This window comes from Zerene cesonia, chromosome 13 (assembly GCF_012273895.1).
Source record: "Zerene cesonia ecotype Mississippi chromosome 13, Zerene_cesonia_1.1, whole genome shotgun sequence".
In the NCBI taxonomy this organism is placed as follows: domain Eukaryota; kingdom Metazoa; phylum Arthropoda; class Insecta; order Lepidoptera; family Pieridae; genus Zerene; species Zerene cesonia.
Window position 1 is genome coordinate 2,850,327 of NC_052114.1, and position 25,353 is coordinate 2,875,679.

General features: G+C 32.3%; 4 protein-coding genes across 11 annotated transcripts in view; 1 reads left to right on the forward strand and 3 right to left on the reverse strand.

Annotated features, from left to right (window-relative positions):
• LOC119831169 (transcription factor cwo) overlaps positions 1-2,347 on the reverse strand; it is a 29,550-nt gene extending 27,203 nt beyond the window's left edge. The window contains exon 1 of one of the 6 annotated variants that reach the window (XM_038354443.1): positions 1,794-2,347. In XM_038354443.1, coding sequence (XP_038210371.1) covers positions 1,794-1,846 — 53 coding nt within the window. In that variant the 5' untranslated portion in view covers positions 1,847-2,347. The remainder of the gene's footprint in view (positions 1-1,793) is intronic. The other 5 variants (XM_038354445.1, XM_038354446.1, XM_038354447.1 and 2 more) reach the window with 5 other exon arrangements.
• A 1,521-nt stretch (positions 2,348-3,868) lies between these two features.
• Positions 3,869-9,224, forward strand: LOC119831568 (ADP-ribosylation factor-like protein 8). The gene is made up of 6 exons (XM_038354978.1): positions 3,869-3,991; positions 4,566-4,646; positions 4,802-4,875; positions 5,300-5,461; positions 5,838-6,052; positions 6,485-9,224. Exons 1-5 carry the CDS (start codon positions 3,869-3,871, stop codon positions 5,959-5,961), a joined length of 564 nt encoding a protein of 187 aa, XP_038210906.1. The 3' UTR covers positions 5,962-6,052; positions 6,485-9,224.
• Positions 9,225-9,370: 146 nt separating this feature from the next.
• On the reverse strand, positions 9,371-15,265 carry LOC119831567. Of its 3 annotated transcripts, none has more exons than XM_038354977.1 (6): positions 15,076-15,265; positions 14,625-14,808; positions 13,930-14,118; positions 12,213-12,499; positions 11,195-11,357; positions 9,371-10,722 (listed from the first exon to the last, which is right to left on the reverse strand). In XM_038354977.1, the coding sequence occupies exons 2-6, from the start codon at positions 14,796-14,798 to the stop codon at positions 10,030-10,032; spliced, it is 1,506 nt and encodes a 501-aa protein (XP_038210905.1). In that variant the 5' UTR covers positions 14,799-14,808; positions 15,076-15,265; the 3' UTR covers positions 9,371-10,029. The 3 variants fall into 3 exon arrangements, with proteins under 3 accessions (XP_038210905.1, XP_038210903.1, XP_038210902.1); XM_038354975.1 differs by having other exon boundaries at positions 14,993-15,265; XM_038354974.1 differs by lacking the exon at positions 15,076-15,265 and having other exon boundaries at positions 14,625-14,857.
• A 6,121-nt stretch (positions 15,266-21,386) lies between these two features.
• The window catches only part of LOC119831566 (mitogen-activated protein kinase kinase kinase 7), an 85,323-nt gene continuing 81,356 nt past the window's right edge, over positions 21,387-25,353 (reverse strand). The window contains exon 10 of the mRNA XM_038354973.1: positions 21,387-25,352. Within this exon, the coding sequence (XP_038210901.1) occupies positions 25,235-25,352 (118 nt within the window). The 3' untranslated portion in view covers positions 21,387-25,234. The remainder of the gene's footprint in view (position 25,353) is intronic.

The window sequence follows — 25,353 nt, forward strand, 5'->3', positions numbered from 1 at the left end:
TGATAGCACGCAGCCTTGTGGGACGCCAGCGTTCACATAAAGAGGTTCAGAGCAAGAACCGTCGACTGCGACCTTAATTCTTCTCTCTTTCAGGAAGCTGGCAACCCAATCGCATAATCTCTCAGGAAGTCCGAATGACGGTAATTTCGACAGAAGTGCTTTGTGCCAAACCCGATCGAAGGCTTTCGCTACATCCAAACTTACAGCCAATGCCTCCCCCTGCCTATATGTTATTCCAGTTATCCAGCTGTCTACGTACCAAATTTCATTGCAATTGGTTCAGTAGTTTTTACGTGAAAGAGTAACAAACATCCATACATCCATACTTACAAACTTTCGCATTTATAATATTAGTAGGACTAGTAGGATTAGTAGGATACGATAGGATAGCCTTCCTCAATAAATGGTCAATCTAACACTGAAAGAATTTTTCAAATCGGACCAGTAGTTCCTGAGATTAGCGCGTTCAAACAAACAAACTCTTCAGCTTCATAATATCAATATAGATTATAGTAATTACTATTTATTGTTTATAACCTAGATTCACGCCGTCGAATCGCCAGGAATGCAGCTTAAAATCACCTAATCGTGTACGAATTATCGACCGATTTTGTTTTTATTTCATGGATTTTCTTATGTTCGTAAGCGGGATATTGCTAAAGAAGAAATGGTCAAGATGAATCACATTGTTATTGTAAGATGTAACCTATATACTTATCTTTATGATCGTGAAAGTTCATAATAGTTATTTTTTTCCATTCTATATTTTCCTCTACAATTTAGGTATCGAAAGTAACGAAAATCGGGTGGTGCCTACTGCTACTTTAGCCACCCACAGACCGGTTTTCATTAAAGGTTTTATTTAACAATTACTTATTTGATTAAAGCATATTTTATTACATGTAATTCGTAAATTATCTGTATATCTTACAATACGTGTGTGGTAAAAAACCTCTTTTTTTAGATAAATTGTTAACCATTTCATGACATTATAATCATGTGAATGAGAAAATATATTTTTTTTGTTTTTTTTACCCCTTATAGGAGGCCTGTGTCCCAGAAGTGGGAACATGTATGGGCTGATGATGATGATGAGAAAATATGAAAATATTCGTTTTGACTTGGTCTATTTCTAGTAGCAAATACCTATGTCAATATCCACAGTGTACTGTGCTGTAGCTATGACATTGCATACAGGAATCCACATGCAATTTGCAAAAAAATAATGACAAGTCAAGATACTTAATTCAAAACGTCACGTTAACGTCGTCACGTCATAAGAAATCAATTATGATTACATTATAATGATTGTAATAGTATAGTATATACCTATAAAAACTATATAAAAATTTGCAAGAAAAAAATAATTGCCTGTAACACCACTCTAACTATACTATTTACGTATTGATTACTGATGACATCCCTAAGGAATGATCGAAAGCTTTTACTCATAAAATTACAAATTGTATATTTTAAATATACCATGGATACATAATATACTTTGTTCTATGTATCTATCAACTGGAAATTATTCGATATCGTGATATCTTATATCCCTTAAACCGATGGTTATGTATATTTTACCTGTTTCAGATGCAAAAGACACCGGTTATATATGTATTTAAATATATGTGACTGCATCTGAGCTAACTAAGCAATTTCCCCAAAAATGCTAATTATATTTTATCATCGATAAAATAAATTAACCAGCCGCTAAACACATTTTAAGTTTATATTTATTTTTAACTGGCTTCTATTCACGTATTAATCAAGATAACATTTAACTTTCTTACTTGTCATATTTGACGACGTGCCCGTTCTCCTCCCAATAATGACGGGTTTCCATAATAAATTCTTTTCACAACAACAACAACGTAATTATGTCACAAATACACAAAACCACAAACACGATCACTAGTATGTTATATTTTTTATCACGTATAATACAAAATCTGTCACATTTTACACAATACAAAGAATACTATTAGTACACTACACTTGTAAGGTCATCACTATCCTCTATTGGGGTAAAATATTATGCGTATTTTTATGAATGGCACAAAGTATAGTAACATAGACGTATTGTCAGTTTGACGCTCACAGCGATTGTGTCTTCAGTCTTCACTTCAGTCTTGTCACTCGTGGGGCTACGTAGGTATGTCGGTTACGCTTATTCGTTCTTGCGAGTTGCGACTTGTTTCATGCAATCGAGCACTGTGTCGAGCAGCGGCGCGGACCGGCCCGTAGTCATGTGACTGCGCCATTAAAAAGCACGAGCGGTGCAATGTGCTGTTATTTATCATAATTCGTACAGTAATAAAGTTAACCAAAATTGTATGTATAGTGACTGTGACATCTTGGTAAATCGACGTAAAAAGTTCTAATATAAAATCTCATGAGTTGTGACGAATATATAATACATATTTATAACTTTATTTTATTTTGTTACTTTTTTATTTCTTCTTCATATTCATAAGTTTCAATTGGTGCCTAGATGGCTTACGTAATTTTATAACATCTTTAAAACATAATGACTAAGAAATGCAAAATAAATTAGTAAATGCGAATTGAATGCAATATCTTATCCATTATGTTAATTATACATTTTTCATGTGGGAATCGAGTACAGTTCGACACGAATTAGACCAGCTGGCACCAGGGAAGTATCACATCCACCCAGAAACCGACGTAAAATAGTAGCATGCACATAGCATGTGTTTCGTTCGTTAAGTGGGGGAGCCGGAGGCCCATTTCCTTTTCCTCACCACTCCCAATCCATTCCTTCTTTTCAGTCGTCAATCCTGTACTTATCCCTTACCCCTTAAAAGCGAGCAACCCATTCGCAGAAGCACTACCTCTGCGAATGCTCACGGGCGTTGGTGATCGCTTACCATCAGGTGCACCACCACCTCAGTAGCCCGCTATAACTTATAAAAACAATAAAAATATGTACTTTGTCATTCTCTCAGTCACATAAGTTTTCGTACATTCATTGTCATACTGTTTTCGTTCAATTAAAATATTAATGTTCACATTAACATAAAATTGGTTTCTTAGCGAAACACTTCGCAGCATTTTTAAATATAGAGAAATGCGTAATGTAGTCGTTGATCAGAAAGTATTTTTATTAGGTATATAGCTTTGAAGTCCAAAGATCAGACCATTTTTAATTATAAGAAAATATTTTATAATATCAAATAGGTAGTTACAGTACATAATAAAATGTTTATAGGCTATAAATTATAACTTCACTTTATACATACAACTATGAAGCAATACAATGAAAGGATTTTATTGTTTTTTTTTTATTATTTTTTCCGACATACATTTTAAAATTTGCCGCTACCAATTTACTTCCATTTTAGCCATCATAGAAAACGAGTAGACACGTCACTCTGTTGTCCGTAGTCACAACGTACCTATCTAATGATAACACTTTTTTTTAAATAACATTCATGCCATTCAGAAAAGACCACTGTCCTGTTATTCAGTAATTAAATAATTATTATTATGTGTGTTCTTCTTATTTACAATTATTATAATGCAATATTGTTACCTCCGAATTTCACAATGATAACTTGATTATAGATTGGATGGAATTATGGATGGATACTATAGTGTTCACATACGCTTGTACTTGTTCAAAATGTTAAGTATGGTTTTGTTAAAATTGCTTACCTTATAACATGCATAGCTACAAAAATCATTTTCAAACATTACAGAACTTTACATTATATTTTTTTAGATGGTAACATTATTGCACGGTCTACTTCGCTTATTCGCAAGCTGTCAAATATCGTCAGTTTTTAGAAAAGGCGTAAAGAATTTTACTTTATTTGGAATAAAATAACGCAGTGACTTTTCAAAAATGTTGGCGTTAATCAATCGAATTCTTGATTGGATTAAAAGTTTATTTTGGAAGGAAGAGATGGAACTCACGTTAGTTGGATTACAGTATTCTGGGAAAACAACTTTTGTTAACGTCATTGCCGTATGTATTATCACAAAACATTAATATTGTTTGTTCTTTCTTATCATCTTATATGCGAATATCCTTTAATCAAGAAATTGTATTAAAAAAATATTTTCTTAAGTGGCATACTTAAAATTGTATACGAGTCAAGAACTGTTCTCATATTTCAGTCTTAGAATGTAACACCCTGAATGTTACTTCTAATCAATATAAATATTTATTTTTGTTATGTATGCTGTAAATAGTTTGTTTGTTTGATCAAACATTACAAATTATAGTGCATAATAAATAAAACAATGAATTCATGTTAAATTGTGAAGAAGCTGAAAATATTAAAATTTTATATAATCTTAACATCTTATTTTCCCATCGTAGCAGGTTGGTATAACCTTAATGATTAAATGATTCTTGAGTGGGTTGAAACTAGTATGTAAATTTTGATAGATATTAATCTTTAAGCTTACTAGGTTTTAACATTGGGGTGTCAATCAAATCTTTGCTCTCAGTCATGGTATATCTTCCTCATTTTTGTATTTATATTTTACTTGGGTACCAATATTGACATGTTTCCTTCTTTTAAAATCTGTTACAGTCAGGACAATTTAGTGAAGATATGATACCAACTGTAGGATTCAACATGCGAAAAATTACAAAAGGAAATGTCACTATTAAGGTAAGGATAGGAGGAGATTGAAAACATTTCTATCCTGTTTTTTTATTGAATTTGATAAATTTGCAAACTCGTTTAATGATATTATAAATTGGATATAATGATGAAAATGTGATGCGTCTTAGATCTTATATAAGTTATTGATTGCATTTCTACAGGTGTGGGACATTGGCGGCCAGCCTAGGTTCCGCTCAATGTGGGAAAGATATTGTAGAGGTGTAAATGCTATTGTGTGAGTAACTTTTATTAATATCAATATTGTTGTATCAGTGTTGTTGTGATTTTATTTGAATACACAATGTTTTATGTCGTCATTTGTTTCTGTGTTTTTACCTTCATGTAGCATCAAGTCATATTGCTATGGTAATATTCTGAGGTCTTTCAATTACATAAATCCTATAAGTTTCCATTGGGGTATGAAGTTCTGTTCAGTTGTTGATTTATAGCATAATAAAATAATCTTTATAAAGTTTCAAACTCATTCATGTTTTATTCATTTCTTTAGCTTATAATAGTGTCATTCATTTTCTACACTTTGCAAATTCTTAAAGTAATCAGTATTGATTTGCAAAGTGGTTTCTTTTCCATTTCATATAATGTAGCTAAGTCAAGAAAGGTTTATTTTTTATTATATTTGTCTATGCTACCATTTTCAGATACATGGTAGATGCAGCAGATCCAGACAAGATTGAAGCCTCTCGCAATGAACTGCATAGCCTCTTGGAAAAACAGCAGTTAACTGGCATACCGGTGCTTGTGTTGGGTAATAAGAGAGACCTGCCCCATGCCTTAGACGAACATGGCCTTATTGAGCGAATGTAAGTTGATTACTATTGGCATTTGAGAGACCTGTATCCTTTGATTATCATAGCTTAATTATCAAGCATGTTTGATTTTTGTGAGTGAAATGTGAAAGAACGAAAAAAACAATATCCTCAAGTAATGTTATACCTTTTTTCTATTCTTTCAAAATTTCTCATTTATGAAGCATTTCAATGCTATAAAACTAAAAAAAAAAAATTAAATGTTATGCCTTCTTATCATTAATTTTTTTTTGTAATAAATATAGAGTTCCCATCTATGCTTGCCATTTTATCTGATTGGTTTTTTTTTATCAAATTTTAAGACTATATATAATTTTTTAAATTTAATACTAACCATTGCTGTAAAACATCATGATGAATGTTATTGCAGGAATCTCTCGGCAATCCAGGACCGTGAAATATGCTGTTATTCGATCTCATGTAAGGAGAAGGACAATATCGATATAACACTACAGTGGCTGATCGCGCACAGTAAGTCAGGCAGCGCGCGCTAATCAAACAACATTCAACTTAAACGCAAGTCATCCGGAACACTTAAGGCGTAGTTTCGTCTGCACTGGCGTTGAGCGCTTTATTAGCAGATTTGTAAGTAACATGCACCTTTGGCTTATCCATCATAATCCAGACTTATCCATCATAATCCAGATCTTCAAATTCTAATATCAAAATGTAATTAATGTTTATATGTGGAATTGTAAGTTAAATGTCTAGTTGGTCACCAATATACTCGTACACTGGTATCTGTACATATGAGTTTTGTCAATTTTTTTTCCCAGAACTTATTCTTATTTGTACTTATTTAATTCTCCAATTTCATAGGGACTTGATAAATGTAACAAAAATTGCTTTGACAAAAATATATTGGTGATACATTTAACACAAGGAATTAATTGAGATCTGATGGTCTACTTTGAAAGATTTCTTTAGCTAGTTTCTTAGTCTCTAATCGGATAGTTCTTAGAGGTTTGAATTTAACCTTAAGTCTAGTCGAATAATCAATTGTTAAAAAAATTTCAGACTACCCACATTTTTTCACTTAACTTCGCCTTAATGCGTGTCAATCGGAGTCGACTGGTTACTGCGTATTGCTAATTATATCAATTAGAATTTCGCCAAAACACTTATCTTTTGCAACTTACGCTAATATAAGAGTATATATTGTAGGATGTTATTGTTTGCAGCTGAAATGTTTGATATGTGTTTTGGCAAATTGTTGGATTTCATATCGAATTAGGACGGTACCTGGCCTCTGAATGATTTCAGCCATTGCAATTAAATCATAGTAATATGAGTCGTACATGACAGTTCAAAGTGTACTCATAAAAATTTAGTTTAAAATGAGAATAACTTGTTATAAATCTCATTTTTCCTTTACATCAAAATGGCTGGTCGATTAAGGCACATGATAAAGTTATAATTTGATGTGAAAATTGTTTGAATACATTTTGATTGTATAAATTATCTTAGCTTGAGTGAGTGCACTCTCTTATAATTTCGTGTAATACGTATCATTTTGATAATACAGCTGTGAAAGTGATATATGAAGTGGATCTATAATTGTTTGAACAATTATAAAAAATGTGGCAACTTTAAATAAATTTACGTCAAAAATAGTTTTTGTGAGACTTATTTCAATACAATTCTATACATTTTCGTGCTATTGTATGCTTTTGTTTGACTATTATATTTTATGATTTCCGTTATTTGACCTCTATTGTATTTATAGACAATTTAAAATTCAATTTAAATAATAATAAAAAAAAATAATTGAAAATTATGGTATTTAGGCTTTCTCTCTATTCATTAAATATCATTTATATGATATTAACTTTATAGTTACAAAAAAAAGAGAAATTGATAAATGATTGCATTGAGAAGACTGAAATTTATATTTTACAGTTGCCACATTATAACTGTATGTATTGTGTAGTTAGAATTTTAGATTTACTATAGACTCTTTGATTATATTATGTATAAATATACTTCTCATACTGTTAGCTAAAATAAGTTACAAATACGATATAGTGTGATGCTTTTTGTTTTATAACTACTAATGAAGAACAATGTCTTTTAGTTTTTGCGTAACAAATAAATTAATAACTGTCTTATATATGTCGCAGGAGGATTGTTAAAACCGTTAGACTATAATCTAATTCCAGAGATTGCAAACTGTCCACAAATGGTGTTCGGTTACATTTTGTTGCAATTTAATATAAATGCGACATAGTTTTGTATCATGCCGAGATGTTACTTTGCAAAATGTCTATCAGGTGCAGGATGCTATGCAGGCTACTATTTCTATGTAGTTTTTGGATACACATAACCGTGACCGTGAAGAAGAACGTGACGTGATATTCAATGCCTATTTAAAAATGTAGGTAGATTATTATGTACAGAGTAATAAGGGAATTAATTGAAAGCAGTATGTTCCCGGTCACAACTTTGAGTCAGATTACAATCTCTTATATCAATTTAATCTATCGGTGTTCATAATTTTACGGTGACATACATAAATCAATTTTGTGATATATTTTTTTTTATTTAATATCTGCTGAGTTGCACATTGTTGTTAAATACGATAAATTTTAAAAACTTTTCTTTCATACTCAATGTTATGTATCAATTAATTAAAATTATTTATAAAGTTAAAAAACAGAGCAGTTTTATGATTATTATATTTTTATATTATTTTCGTATTCTGAATGTTGGTTTAAGGTTGAAAATAATTATTTCATAAAATACGATGAATATAACTATTATTTATTAGGTCATGAGTCAAGTAAGTTTTGTTCTGCTATATTGCTATGATATTTCATAGCGATCAAGGCGATAATTTTTATGGAGCGACTGATGCACGAACAGGTAGGTAGATTTCCCTTAGTTTCGAGTTGGGTTGGAGTATATTGATTAAAAAATAATAATAATAATTTATAATCGAAATTAAATTCCCCAATGAAATGACAACGCTTTGGTTTAATTTTTTTCTTAGAATTTTTTAAAATATTCATATGCAAATAATGACAATTATAAAACTATTCAATTCAAATGTACTACATTTAAAGTAAAGTGGGCTTAACACAATTATATTGGGAACAATATTCCGGCTGTTTATATATTGTTTTGTGATATTTCTTGGTTTCTATTTAATAGACTATGATAGGAAAATCTTTTCAATCTAAGGTGATTTGAGTTTAAGCTAAATATTACTCGTATGTGTACACAAAATGTGACATTATTACTAGCTTAAAAAGGAAGTGAACATTCCTATTGTATCTTTTTTTGTTCGTTGTGTATTTTAACTTAGTAATGCTGTAATAAAGTGTTCCCATAATCTAAAGTATCGTTAAATGTCTTTATGTTCATTCATTTACGTCATTATTTTACTGTGTCCTGGCTTGTACCTATTATTTCTGAAATCTCAAGTTGTAAGTGTCTGAAAATCTAAGGCCACGATGAAAAGGCGACTCGAATATAAATTTTATTGTGCACAAATAGCCTCGTTACTCGACTTTTTGACCAAAATCTATAAATGAATCTTCAGGGCTCATGTGCCAAAAGATTTAACACGAGATTAATGTTGCAATATCATTGCGATAGAAAAATCAATAATATGCATTAAAAACGTATTGGTATCGTGTTTCTGTATCTTATATTTATATTCGAGATTGGAGTTATTTCTCACGAAATGTTACAGCTATCTAATTTCCAAGAAGGCACAGAGCGGTAGTGGTGAAGAGAAAATATTAAAATGTTTAAAGTAATATTCTTTATTTATTTCTTGCTATTTAGAAGATAAAGATGTTATTTAATCACTCGTTAATAAATATGATTTCATAACTCATCAATACGTTGCTTAGCTACAAATGGGTGATGGGGTGCATTGAAAGATTTTTTTGGTCATTCATTTAATATAGTACCCAATTGTATAAAATTAAAAAAATATATGTGTTAAAATACAATGTGATGATTATATATGCATAATATAGCTTAAACTAGACAGTAATATATTAGATTAACAATCTTTTTTATATGTTAAAAAATAAACAATTTTTCATTTGATGACATTGACATAACATATAGCAATATAAATAAATTGATAATTTACGAATGAACAATAGGAACACATTCTCATACCAATGATGGATTGAAATTTTTTATCTAGTAGGTTTCAGGAAGCTAGAATATTAGTATAGAAAGAAGAAAGTATTGTAAAATCTAAAAAAATCGTTTATTATTAAAATAAGTGATTTGTTAATTTTTTATAATATGGATTTTACACCTTAATTTAAATTCAAACAAATAATAAATTACTGTACTGTAAGTAATATACTGTGTGAAGTAAAAACTTCGTTGGGTACGTGTTTGCTTTTTTTATTCGCGTAGTATAAAAGATACATCAAGTTTATACAAAAGAAAAAACACATTACGGTAAAAACACTAAATTATACAATGGATTTGAAGCATTATTCGTTTTTGATGGCAATTAAACCATGAATTGTGGGCTAAAGTTACCGTATCTTATATATTCAGTATATTTTATATTTTTATCTTATCACCTCGTGCTAAAAGGTCAGTAAATCGTCAACATAATCGGAATTTTCTGATAAACCATTTTCGGTTGCGTTTTCATAAATTTCCATCGAATTCTTGTCCTTATCTGAAGCTTTCGTTTTCTCGTTTAAACTTTTTGCTTCTAAAATTTTTATTCTTTCATTCTGTTCCATCACCAAATCCGTTAATAAATCAACTTTGCCCATCAGTTGCTTTACGAGCTGCAAAGTGTTAGCTTCGTTACAATTTACTCCTTGGCTGCTGTCCCTTGACATTTGACTGTCTAAAAAAGGAGTGGAGTTTAACGAATGATTTTTTGATATTTCCGAATTTCCCAAATATTTAATGTAAAAGTCGGAGCTCTTGAAGACTTTAATTTCATCTGGTGTGAGGAGACTGTAGGACACTTTCTCGACGTCATTAGCGTCGATGCCATTGAGAACATCCTTTAATTGGTCAGCGTATAGCTTTTGGAGCGTCGGCTTGAGACCTTCGATCAGATTATTGTTTTTGTTCCAGAAATACGGAATGCTTTTGTTTGTGAGCGCAATGTAAAAATCTTCAATCATGTCCCTGAAAATAACACTGATTCTACTCTGCCAGTATGTTTTGTCATTTACCTTTTGGATTTTCCAAAGGAACAAGGTCTTGATATAATAACTCGCGATGGCTTTCATTCCGCAGGCGTCGCGTAGTTTCTTCACCTGACGTAAATAAACAATTGGTAAGGAATTTTATTGGGTAATTAGAAATATAAAAGGAAATACAAATAATACTTTGATATATATAAATTATTTTTTGAAATAGACAGAAAAGCGGTAACTCTTGAGCAACCCCTGCTCATATTGTAAAATGCCATAAGCATTTTTCATTGGTTCCGACCTTGAACTTCAATAGAAAGGCCGGAGGTTCGAGAACAGGCGAACGTGCAAGAAATAAAATTGTCTGTAAATCATCTGCGCTGCCCAAAAATCTGAAAACATCGTGAGGAATCCGGCATGCCCAAGAATTAAAACGTGCCATCTGATAATTCGCTTTTGGCCAACGTGGTGGATCGTGGCCTGACCCTTCATAGGAGGCCTGTGTCTTCGCAGTGGCAACCAATATGGGCTGATGATGACGCTGATATAATATGTGAAGTTTATATGAACAATTACAAAAAATAAAAGATCGCACCAGTCTTATCGTCAGTTTCAATTGCTTTAAATCTTTCATCATTTCCCGTTCGTAGTCTTGGAAAGAGAGACGCCAACATCGATTCTTCACTTTTTCATCTTCAATGGCCTTGTTCGGCTTGGGCACTACCAGCCACTCTTTTATTTGACTTCCGTTAATTTGTCTAAAATAAACTAGGAATTAAGTACTAGCTTTGAGCCCAAGGCTTCGCCCGTATAGTCAAAACTAAATAAAAGTCCAAGTTTTTCCTCGCATAATTTCTGTACCCGTGGAATATCCAGAATAAAAACTATCCTATTTCCTTTCTCGCATCTGAAACTATATATTGAATTTCATCGGAATCGGCCCAGTGGTGTGAAAATAGGTCCAATTGAATAGCATCTGTAGCGTGAGCACAAAACGCTATTGAAAAGTATTTGTATCGTCACCGAGAGCTATTTGTATGAGAAATTGAAGTTTCCCCCGCCCCTCACGAGCGTAAAAGGAACAAATTTTTAGTTGCAATAACCCAAGGCTCGTTATACTTAAAACTTTCGTATAGAAGGGAATTTCGAAGGCTGGCAGAAATGTCGAAATTTTTTCACTTAAAATTCGTTAGTGAAAAACGTTCCATAACATACCTAGCATATCTAATTTAAATAAATTTGTAGCTTTTTTTAAATTCCTCAATGTTATTACAATTTTCTTTATAAAATACATGTAGGGGCCTCTAGTGGGTGCAGTTGTATGTGAACTTAGAGTATCCCTATTTTCAATGTATATTTTATATTGAAAAACGTAACGTTAGCAAGTCCGTCGATCGTCGTCATATCAAACGAATGTTCAATAACCTAGCGGAAGCCTGGCTACGTTTATGTGACTGACACACAGCAAAATCATTAATAATTGTTTTTAATAAATGAATCATGCATACTTTTATCTGTTTTTTGGCGTTACAAATGGACACGTGTATTTTATTGTGGATTTTTTGTTTATACAACACAAATTGTTATAGATATAATATGTTTAGCTACCATACCTGTAACCCTTAGGCCATCTCGGCAACATAAATCTTATAACTGGCACCAAATCAACATCCAATTTGAATTCTTCTTCGCCCTCCGAATTCTTAACATTCAGTGTATATGCAGGCCCTGAAGCCCTGTACGTCATCAAGTATTTAACATTGTTGACTGTTACCTCCCCGTTCATAGTTTGTAGAGCTTTCTGTACGATGCTGTGCATCCATTGACGAAATTTGTTCTGGAGAAAGTATTTGTTTTCGTCTCTCCATTCGCGCGTCACTTTATGGCAAGTATCCCATTCCTATAATATTAATATTATGATGAAATTCTGTATCGACTATTTGCTTTACATTATTTTTTTATATTGTAATTGATATTATTTTGTATTTATAATACAGACGTTTATTGTCAAGTTAAATATGAATTAATGTTTATGGTCAATTAATTAATGAACTCAATGATATATCCTATTAAGGACTCTACAATTATGTAGAGTCTATATATGACCCAAAGCTCTATGACTTTTATACGAGATGTTAAGTTGATTATATTTTTAAAATTAATTCTATAAAAAAAGTCAAAGATTAATGATGTTAGGACTTAGGGCACACTTGATATTTCAATTTGTTTCAAGATAATCATCCATATTGTAGTGTTAGTTTACATTGTGCTTAAATACCTACTATGTTAGTAAGGTTTAGTACATAAAGATAAAATGTAACATGTAAAATTATAATTAAAAATTCACAATTCGTCACATAATGTAATTTGGACCATTTTTCAGGAAATTACCATCTAATTTTCCATTTAATACCTTCAGAATGCTATTGGTGCTCTCGCGTATTCTCCTCCTCATAGATGCCCTTTTCCTCATTATCGCATGATATTCGTCGGTCCGGTAATTGGCAAACATCTAAGAGCCCCAAAAGCATTCTGAATCCATTATTGTACGCGTACAGTACGCGTAGAAATTTTAAGTCCGCGGTGACGTGGCTACCGGTATAAATGTCTGGAAGTAAGCCTTACATGCAACGAGCAAGTCTACATGCTAGCAGCATATTGCAGCGGACTGACAACGCCCTACACTCCTTCAATGACTTGTAATTCAATAAAATTTTCTGTCACAATATGCCTAAGATGTTTAAACTCAATGATTCATCAGGACTAACAGGAATATACACGGATGGTCCGTCGTGTATAGGAATTCCCTTACCATTTTAATCTAAATGAAACAACTAGAAATCATGACAGCATTTAGAGTTCCCTTTTATTTTTCTTTAATATGTGTCTAAACATATCTCTTTGAGTTTAATATTAAATCTTTATATATGACAATAAATATTGTATTGCGTTCCTTTTTTGTGTGGGAATATCTTTCATAGATACCCACGGGGAAGGGTTATGTTGGATTCCAACCAAAACCCCGCTGTGTTCAGTCAAGCCGCTTTAGTGAAGGGGGTTAGTATATGTCCTCTCGGTGATTGTATTACACCCCTATTATTATAAAGTTTGTCTGTTTCAAGCAACACCCATGCGCCCATAGTTTAAGACCCGAGAAAAGATACAGTTTTATCCCAGAAATAACACCTGAGTGGAAAGTATGTAGAGACGGTATCTGTCACCTTACTACGCAGGTGAAGTAGCAAGTGGAAAACTAATATTATAATATGGTAAAGGCAATTTTATCTTTTAGATATATAACTAACTTTTTATTCATTTTGTAACACTTACTTTTTGTTTATCTAGATTATCAAATGCTTTGCAAATTTTCAATTTTACAAATCCAGGCTGATCATTTTCTATAATAATACCGTCTTCACCATCATCATAATTAATTGGCAGCCGTATCACAATGTCCATGTCAAACTCATCTAACTTAGAAACCTTAATACCATCATAAACACTTCCAGCATAAAGTACCTATAGCAACAATAATATATTAAATTAAACAGTAATAAATAATATAAAGTTCCCAAGATTTCAAGATGGTTAAAATTCTTCAATCTATTCTATTAATACAAAACTGAAGAGTTTGTTTGTTTGAATACACTATATCTTAGGTACTGGACCAGCTGCTAAAACTTATTTCAGCACTGGATAATATGTAGATTATCCTTAACTTTAAACAGACAGATTTAGTTTATACTTTATGAACTTCAATCAAGGATTGTCGACAATCCAGTAATTTCATTAGCTTATCTTATTATATTGATTTCAATCGCCAGAATTAAATTATAATTTCCTTATGTATTCTGACTTGCAAGTGAGACAATTTAGTTGAGTATAACTTGTGTTTTTTATCTTATTTTTAACAAAATTTAAAAAAATTTAAATATTGAGATTTGATATTTATTTTTTAATTAATAAAATACCTGTAAGAAGTGTAACCATTATGAAATATTTAAAATTTCTGTGAATACACTTACTTGTGTTGCATATTTATTGAAATAATTGCACTGCTCTCCCATCTTCTGTTTTACTTGTTCAAACACACTTTTAAAAACTTCCTGTGCTTTTTTCAGATCATTAACCTTCAGAGCAATAAATTCTTTAAAAATTTCAGCCAAGAACAGATCCAAACTTCTCTTTTTGGTCGACATTTTCTTGTAACTTGTAAGTAGGAGGCAGAGATGATTTATAAAATAAACAGTTGATATAATATACTCTAAAATATACGATTCGTAGTTAAACTTCAATATTTTCGAGATTTTCTTTGAATGAAAAACGAGTATCACCAATCAACTTGAAGTCTGAAAAACAAACCCTCTGGGCGTAGTGTGTTTGTAGAACTTACTAGTTTACTCAGGCTATAATATACTTTATAAAAATTGCACTAAAGTATACGAACAACTACAAAGCAAGTGATTTGATCCTTACTCTAGTGCTATAAAGTTTACATTGCTAACATTTAAATTTTGTCCATTGCCGGCTTAGGTTTGACGTTTCGAGATTTTATGTAGGGTTTGTTCCGATATGAACTGCTGCCGCTGCCTACTTCAGTCCGACGTCAATTTAGTATATTGTGAAACCGTTCTTCTAAGGCCTATTATACTGGTTACTTTTTCTGACTGTCTGTTGTGACTGTCAGACCCATTTTTGACACAGTTTCCAAATGAAAGCTTTTACTATATTAACAGAGAACGGAACGGTGACAATGTATATCGGAACACACCGTTAATATTTTCTTACTGGGCAGCATGTTATTGGTCGGTACCAATCACAAAGTAAGTAGAAAAAGTTTAACCCTCGGGGAATCCCTGTTTTGTAATTTGACTACGCGCTTATTCCGTTATGGGCTATGGCGTATATTCTAGTTTGTTAGATTTTTGGTGACTTCGTGGAATTTTGATAAGTTAACACAATTCCTCGATTCATAGTGTCGAGATGGTTATAAGACGTAATTAGTTATAATTATAAACATTAATTATTATGTTATTATACAATATATTGTTAATATTGTACGATATACCGATGAAACGTCGAGAAATAAATTTTAGCTACTTAGTTTAGTTTTATCCCTTTTATAATACCCATTAATAAAAGTTATAAAATTGTTAAGTTGTGGTTTTCGCGTGAAACTCTTACTTTACTCAGATAATAAACAGTACACATTCGTGGCTACATTTTAATAAACTGTGGCTTTTTCGCGTTAATATTAGTAGAATTGTAATATCAACATTCTAATAAAATTGTATTTTTTATCGTCCTTTAAAAAGGGAGAAGATTTGATCCAAGTTGGTTCGACTGTATTTTTATACGCTTTATATTAGTTTATCATACGCTGATTACGTTAAAGAATACAACTATAATCTATGTTTACGAATTCCTAATTGAGAACGCGCTGACCTTCCTTTCCTTTCTCATGCGAGAACTTTGATTAAGTTTGTAAATTTATGAAACAATAGCTGCATATGTTGCCGGCTGTCAGTGATGTGAACATACAATTTAAATAAAAATGTTACCTATAATTTTTCTTACGTCGTTATGTTGTTTCATTATTTTATACGCAATCAGCGCATTTAAAGCTGTAAATTCCAATTATAGTGTGTGATAAGTAGTATCGTTCACACTACTACCTTTTCTGGATTGTAGCAAGGAAACAATGTATCACTTTTTCACTGTTTATTACTCCACTCAGAAGGAGAGAAAATATATGTCTATGATATAACACTTTTAAGTAAATGAAGACAATAAAGTAATGCTTAAAAAATGGTTGCCTGTAAAGTCGGTTTTACGGGCGAAGATTTTACGTGACAACGTCTTTTTCTCGGTAGAATATTTATTGATATGAATATTATTAAATTGCACAATAGGAACAAGGAATTGAATGAAAATAAGAATTGCACAAAATTTTAACTATAGAAAATATATTTTGTTTACTAAAAAGACAGAGACAGACACAAGCACGCGCCGATTCAATGCGACTAATTCTCTAGTGCTGCGCGCGCGGCGGACCGATGATAGTTCGGTGACTCATCGTAACGTTACCGGGCGTTACACTTTTTCATGAGTGCCTCCGAGCCGCAACCTAATTTAAGACGTTGTCACGTCAAAACTTGAATGATTTCTTCTTCTTCTTTTTCTTAAATGGCAACAGGACGGATTCAGCCAAACGAATGACTTAAATATAGATTCTCACATTTGGAATGTAAAAAGATTGCCAATGCTTCGAAATTTAAGCGGCTGCAGTATTTATACCATACCATACCGCGACTCTTGTGTGATATAATAATTATTGTAATTATGTTGAATGACTGTGTTATGTTTGAAAAAGTAAATACTTGAAATAAAATATTTAAATACTTTTTGTGTAATATATACATACAATTAACTAAAATAATGTGTGTTAGCCACACAATGAGCATAGTACTAATTTATTTAACAAAAGTCGATCGCCAATATTTTTCCTGATTGTTGAAAGTAGTTGTATCTTCCATTTATAAATCTTTCAATCGCGATCGGATCGAGAATCAAGAAGATCGCCTAGAATTTACAGACCCATCTTCCTCTTGGGTGCTTTCTGGAAAAAAAAATCGTCAACAACCGTTTAATTACATTTCTCCAATCTCACAATTTAATTTAAGATCGTCAGTACTCAGTTCGGTTTTAGGCGTTATAAAAACACTGCATTGGCAGTTAACTTATTGTCTTTTACAATTACGTCGCTCCTAACAACTTAAAATCAACAAGGTTGACGTTATTAACCATCGGGGAGTCATGTTAGATCAAAAGCTACACTTCAAACAATTTACCAATTACCAATTACTATCAGATCGTGTGCGCAAATTTGTTTACATTATAAAGCAATTACGACAATTGGCCGATAATAAACTCATGACAACCATATTATCATAGTATTGATTCGTGGGGTAGTGCTTCATGGGATATCTAAAACGACGCTTACTTGTAAACGTCTTGAGAGAGCACAACGCTCCGTGCTTAAAACAATGTTATTCTGATCATATAGATCTCCTAATACATATATTTATAAAGAGAGCAACGTGCAACAATGCGACAGCTGTTTATTCAAGACTTGCAGTTCGCCCCGGCGTCGCTCGTGGTGCATATATAGCCTGCTCAGTGAAGTTGCAGCTTTCTAATAGTGAAAGAATTTTTTGGTTTTTCAGTTTATCCAAACAAACAAACAAAGAAAGAAAAAAAAATACAAATTCTTCCTATTTATCATGTTATAATGTTATCCTACACAGACCAGACTGACGAGTTTTCAAAATTCCACTACCCTCGGGTAAATGAGCTTTTGCCAAACGATTCGATCCTTTCTTAAGTGATTTTGTGTATATTAAATTTGTTACAATTTTGATAATATATGCTGTACCGTATCCAAAGCTCAAGTTATCATCCAAAGACTGTCACGTCTCTGAGTTATAATAGTACTCAAAAGCTCATACAGTTACTTGAATAGCAGTTATTAATAGAGAATTATTCATGTTATCTGTGAATTATTGATAGTTTAACAATTTTAATTTTATTAGTATCTATCTAACATTTTTTCTTTTAATACGGACACAAATAAATAAAGAAAGAGGATAGACTAAGTGCGGTAGAAATCCTCTATCAAAATGACATAATGTGACATAGTATTTTGACTTGGCACTGTTTACAAAAATTAATCATCAAAATTTAAGAAATCATGTGGAATTTGGTACGTATATAGTTCATTGCGTGGGTTTTTACGTTTGATAAGGGATGGATCATACATCTATGTGGTGGGTGGCTACCGCCGAGATAAATAAGGAATATAATGTTTACAGTAACATTTATATTAGTCCCATACGACACAAAAATATTAACAGTTAACTTCTCGAATAGCTTTAATTTCACTCATTTATAGCTACTTATGCTAAGGACAATACACTAATAATATATTTGATATATAGCTAATTAGTTTTCGTGTCGTTAATAATGTATAAATGCACCAATAACCTGTACCTAATTGTTTTATGATGTGTATTGTTAATTGGGTAGCAATGGATGTCTCTATATGCATATGCAAGTGTAGTCACACTAGATATCATCAACGGCAACGGAGGAACACACATTTTCCATTAGATTTGTTAGTATTATATAGTCAATAATTTATGTTCCCATATTGTTTTACGTACCTACATAGAATAGTTTCCCATTCATGTATAGGCACATAAAAAATTGGTATAAGTAGTTTTAAAGATTAAAAATGATAAACGCGTTGCTTTCTAACGACTCCAAAGAGGGATCTCAATTCGACTGTATTTTTTAAATTTGTTACCTCAACACTTTCGACCGGGTAAACAGATTCTGATTATTCTTTTTTTTTGTTAAATTGTGTCCCGTTTGGTCCCATTACAATTGTAGTTCTGATAATTTTAAGGCTTTTTAGTTTTTTGTCAAAAATAATTTTACATTATTTGTACAAAAAATCATTGGGTACTCTTTCAATTAAAAATACAAGTTTTCGAATTGTAGTGTTTATATTCAGATTGAAAGTTTAATTTTATATGTATTTTGTATCGTGATGTACTTAATAAAATTTAAATCTTGGTGTGTACCTACCTACGTATACGTACAAAAATAAAAATATCAGTCAGTATGAGAAGTTTGAATACAAACTATCTATGTACATATGTACTTCACAGTGTTTTTAACCAAACACCTCTGAAGTAGCGGTGTGCGGTGGCGGTGTAAGCGGCAGGCTGAGAATAGGTTGATACCCATATTTAATACCCTTAAGTGCTTAGATAAGAACGCTTCTTAAGTCGACTAGGATACGCATTTAACATTAAAATATTATAGACAAAAGAGTGTGTAAGTGTATTTAGGTGTAAGATGAGCAGTCGCGATAGCTGGGTGCCCGTAGCAGCTGGCCTGGTGGTGGGAACTGGTCTCCTTGCTCTACTCTATAAGGTGTTTTGCGGCGGTGGCCCGTACAGCAAATACCAGCACAATATAGGAGTCAGGAACTATAAGTGCACTTGTAAAAAAGGGGAGGGAATCGTGAGTATCCGTTAAAGTGCATTATTTGTTTTTCTTTTTTACTTTTCTTGTAAAATTGTTTATATAATAAAGGCATCATATCGGTAGCTGTTATAGGTAAACTTAAATTTTTAATAATCAGAATGAAAAGGTGCGATTCAATTACCTATTTGCAAGCTGGATATATTGATTCTTTAATTTAAACCTTTATAGTGCCACATTCATCCAGACAAGTTACGACACTGACAGAAAAGAAGAAACTCAAATGCTTTGTGCTCGCTTCAACGGCTGTCGACGGGACAATGTCTAAATTGTTAAATTCAATAGAATAATAAACACCAATAATGCAGTGGCTTACATCCAAATAATATTAAAAAAACACCAATGCAATGTGTGATTGGTAAGCAATGCGTATATTTTATTATTAGCCTGTGATGTCTTCCTTCTTTATCATTCTAATTTCCTCCTTTTTGTTTACAAAAGAGCGTAATACTATGCCTTCACTAACCCAATTAATTGTTCTTATCATCTATGGCGCAAATGATATAATAAATTCTGTGTATAATAAACACAAAAGGGCTATTATGCATCAAAACGATAAAATGTGGTGCTTACAAGCTGTCATTTCGTTTACTGATTTAAATATCCTTCATATTATATATAGTTCATAAATAAATAGCAAAAACTTGTGCTTTAAGAGGGTTCTCGAAGTTTTATTTGCGTGAAAATAACTTATCTATGTATAACTCGATAAATCCCATCAGACAACAGTAAATACCTACTGTGTTAACATTTTTTTATAACACACTTATAATTTCGTAGTAGCTTTTTATAAACCTAATAAATATACATATTATATTTCCAGCGCCGAGGAAAGGGAGAGGAGATTAAGGGCGGCTCGGTCTCGAGGCACGTCCCCCCCTCCCCCGCAGGGGTTTCTTGCCAGCCTGGGAGCCTTGCTGTTCGGTGATAACATTTTCCCTATAATTGGTGGCTCGCTCCTTTTAATGGCTGGCCTGTTTTACAAAAAATATGAAGAAATTAAAAAGTTCCTGGGGTTGGGAGATAAAGGCCCCTGCGACGGCTTTGAGCCGGTTAGTTACAAGTTATATAATATGAATATGGTAGTTATATCATTTCTTTTTATTAATTTTCATTCGTGACTTGGCTCGTTTGGAAGACTATCCTGTTACGATTTCCCAATGTTTGTCTTGAATGTTTAGTACGACTATAGTATATAAGTTTCACGTAAAGAACTTGCCATATCTTTTTTCTTCTCCAAATTCATTGTAATTGTTTAAAAAAAATCAGCAGTCGCAAAGTACATAATTCTTATTGCTCACTTATTCTGTTAGGTGCGTTATCATTCATTTTCAAATTAAATGCAAGTTGTTAATGTATAGTTGCTCTAAATGCAATTTTATTTTATTTTACAGAAAAGTGCTCCAGAGCCCTTCAAACCCTGTCGTTGCGATACATGAAACACATGAAACATTTTATCAGTGTCGACTGATAACGTTTTTGTAATTCTTAATTAAACTCTTTATTATTACTGAATTAAAATATGGTTGAAATAAAAATATATTAAATAAATAAATGTGCTTCGTTTATTCGGTTCATATTTTCTTTTAATGTAAAATTTTATAAACTTGGTTTGGAATTTTGGCAATTTCTTAAAATCGATATCTATCTGTGAGGTTATGAAAGAAAACAGCAAATTGAAACAAAATATATTTATTACCACCTTTTACAAATTATCCATCATCTGCCTCATTGGCTCAACTATGTATAACTATTGCAAACCCGGGCTTGACACAACCGTAACGAAATGTTCTAAGTAAAAGTTAGTGCCTTAAACAAGGAACGTTAACTATAATATACAATATAACTAAAGTTCACACGAGCCACGTCAAATGGGATTCAATATAACACTCCCAATTGCATCTGATAATCGTCCCAAAATGAATCATAAACAACCATTTTTGATCGATTTTTTGAACAACCACTTTTGTAAGGGTTCTTAATTATAATGTCTCATTCAATAGCAAATGATCAAAAGAAACTGGGAGTGTTATAAATCACATCATAGGCCGTGTATTTAAAACTAGATTCCCTACAAAAATAACTAGAGTTGACACTCTTGAAACTGATATGCTTTGTAACATTGTAGTGGCGAATTATAGTTTAACCACGTTATGTTAAGTACTGCGTTCGAGTAAGACACGGATGACGCAAGTCTAAACAATTAGCGAGAACATTCCATCGGCATCCCTGTGAGGGAACTGGGAGAAAAAGTCTGTGGTTGCATGTGGCGTCAGAAAAAATCCTATATGATATTTAGGCCAATCTGTTTGCATACCAAATTTAAGTTAGGATGTAAAGTAAATATTACGTTATGGTGTTAACATAAGAACACATTCATATACTTTCACATACACTTTAAAATTTGAATTGAAAAAAAAAATCAATAGTAAGGTTCTAAAAGCAGAACACTAACGATCATAGTATGACTGCACACGGATTTACTTTATTTTTAAATGGGATCATTCAGATTTTTTCTTCCAGTGCTCTAATCATGCGAACAGTGAAATGTTCCATTAGAATTTATATTCTATAGGTTCTTAACATCTTTTTGATTGTTTATACATGTCTTGAATAGACTGAGTAAATCTTCCAAAATTGAGTGTGAAGGAGAGAAAAAATTTCTCCCCCTTTTATGCAACTTAGATTATAAAAGGAGAAGGGGAAGGACAAACGAGTGTTGTCTGTCTCGCATTATAAAAATTTCAATTGAAGCCTAATCCCATTCAAAACATTTATAGGTGTTAAGTATACAAACATAAAAAATTAACAATCGTTAATATCACTCGAAAAGAGGATAGTTTCTCAGTCTATTCTTCACAAAAATCAACCGTCTTAAAGGAGTAATAATCCATGCGCAAGTTTTCAAAACATTTCGAAAGTTTTCTATGTACGGATATTACATTGCTAAAAATTATTGTCAATCAGAAAGTAGCTGCCTTATATTGCGAAAGGCAAACGTCCATTTTTCCAAACTTTATACTTATCGATTTACATAATTAAAAGTCATTCCTATTTAAAATAATGACTTATCTTTTCAATTGATTCCTAACAGTACATCAGTTCAAGAAAATCATTAAAAAAAAAACAGTTTACAGTTGTCTATTACACGTTTTATGATGTTGTTTTAAACAGGTACATTTCTATAAATATCAAATGAACCGTGAATAGTAATTATAACCAGTCTTAAACAGAACATTATAATATTATTGAAAAAACAGCATTTCTCTGCATTTACACACTGTATGTTGAATTAACGATTTATGGTGTATGTAAATGGCAACACAAGAAACTATGAAATAACAGTAAATGAAACATATGTAAAAATATAGGTTCACAAACATTAACTATGTTTTACGATGATTTTAATTGACGATGTGAAATTGAAATGTGAAATATAACAAACGATAAATATGTTGTTAAGGATAGTTGAGATTACGCGTAAAGCAAAAAAAAAAATGTTACGAAGGAAAGTCGACTTTATTGGTGTTTTAATAGATTCTATTTCACATCACACCCGCGTAAATTCAACCATCCTCACAAACAAAATATCATTAATTATCATCTGGACGGATAATATTCTAGCACAAAGAAACCAGATAAAATGTGAACATTTAAAAGTAAAATCATAGAAAACAACAAACAGCTAATCGAAGGATTTACAATAGTAGGAAATGTTGATCCAATCGGGATATTAAGTCATGTCTATGTTACACACATTTAATGTTCTATACCGTCCACATAATTAAAGTCAAACATGGTATTGAAACATCAAAAGATTTGAAAGAAGGTTATGTTATTTTAGTGGTGAATGAAAACCAAAATTTGCAGCACCCTTTTATTTATTTTTATCCTTCTATGTTCCAAAGAGAAATGTTTGCAAGAGCGAGAAGGTTAGCTTGACAAGGACAGAATGCTTGCGAGATATCCGTCTTGCTCTGGCATTGGCTTTTTCTGAGCGATAGAAAGAGAAAAATATTATCTGACTGAAATGGTCGTACTAAGAAATGTGTGGGGTTTTCATAAAATGATACTTAAAACCCCGCCTGGTTCCAACGAAGGTGGATTATATGCATATATTCTGGATATATATATATTTAGGAAATATGTTTTGGCACTAAATTCTAAACACGTCCGTTCGGGATATTTCTGTAATATAATTTAATATACAATATTTACATTTTCCAAATACCCTGACGATAATGATTATGACAAAAATATGTTTTCAATCGGTTACAATGATCTTTTATATTCTAAGATAATTTTTTATAACTACTCTTATTATACTTGACGGTGATTATTTTCGACGATTTATAGATTGTTCTCATCGGTTCAAATAAAAAAAATTATATATTGCACCTCAAAAAGGTGTCAAATAATCAAATCAACGGATCTTACACAATTATTTATTTATTCTAAATCTCCGTCAAGTTGTTCGATTGATTGGCTTTTATGATTTGACACAAATTTGTACATGATATATATATATAAATGGATTTAAATATATAGTTAAAGGATAAGATGATATAGTTATATATAGTTAGTTCGTATCGTCAGAACTCTGTAGACGCGCATCGAAAGAAAAAATAAATTATTTGCTAGTAATAAACCAATTTTTTCTCCCCTATCTATGCCTAAGTGCGATTAAACTATATATATTCACTAAAGTTGGACTAAGTGACGCGCTGTATAAGACTAGGCACGCGACACTGATGTATAAATAATTTTGTTCATAAATTTTTAGGACGAATTCACTCAACCTCGGATCGGAGGCCGCAAAAGCAAACGAAATAAGTATAAATTTCTATGAAAATTTTGTAAACGTAAGCTTCAGACAAAATAGAAAATAAAATTCTACGTAAGCGCTTCGATGTTGCCACTTTCGAATATTATTATGAAAAATAAAGGAAATAACTTATGGATTTTAAACATATATACACCTAATATGAACTGGCAAGTAATAACGTAATACTGTATACATAAATTAAATTATTATCTGTATATAAATTATTAACCGGAATTAATCTAAATAATTATTTACACGGCGCCCACCCGCCTCCGTTAATTAAGTAAGAAAAATACACATCCCGGGATATAACCACATCGACGTTTTCACATATTATTTTTCACTAAGTCCCCAAAAAGGTGTAGGCCTCTGCGACGGCCGGCCGAGTCCGACTCGTTCATCGCCCGACAGCCCCGCGGCGCACACGCACAGTGCTCACGCCACCCAGCACGGAACGCGCTCACAACACTCAAAATATCGTCTCTAAACTCTAAACATTAGCGTATAAATCGGCGCTAGCCTCGGAAATACTGCACAACAACGTGTATACCGATCATATAATATCGCTCTTTCAGTTGTATATAATATTTTGCGAATATAAATAATTTTAAAATTCTGTCATACGCTACTATTGGAAGTCACACGAATTTGACACGAGACAGAGGCGAGGCGGCGCCCCGGCGCCCCGGCGCCCCGGCGCTACGACTTCTTGTCGAACAGCGGCAGCTTGGAGCGCACGGCGCCCTCGCACACCTGCAGGCGCTGCGCCGCGCACTTGCGCCCGCACCCCTCCTCGCCCAGCGCCTCCATGCGCGCGC

Bases quoted from the DNA above. Each gene is read 5' to 3' on its own strand.
- LOC119831567 (XM_038354977.1), bottom strand. From the start codon at position 14,798: ATGTCGACCAAAAAGAGAAGTTTGGATCTGTTCTTGGCTGAAATTTTT. The intron at 11,358-12,212 runs GTATGGTAGCTA...AGTTTATTTTAG, and splicing joins AGATGGCCTAAGGGTTACAG to ACAAATTAACGGAAGTCAAA. The intron at 10,723-11,194 runs GTGCGATCTTTT...TATTTACGTCAG, and splicing joins TGAAACTGACGATAAGACTG to GTGAAGAAACTACGCGACGC.
- LOC119831568 (XM_038354978.1), top strand. From the start codon at position 3,869: ATGTTGGCGTTAATCAATCGAATTCTTGATTGGATTAAAAGTTTATTT. The intron at 4,876-5,299 runs GTGAGTAACTTT...TACCATTTTCAG, and splicing joins AGAGGTGTAAATGCTATTGT to ATACATGGTAGATGCAGCAG. The intron at 5,462-5,837 runs GTAAGTTGATTA...ATGTTATTGCAG, and splicing joins CATGGCCTTATTGAGCGAAT to GAATCTCTCGGCAATCCAGG.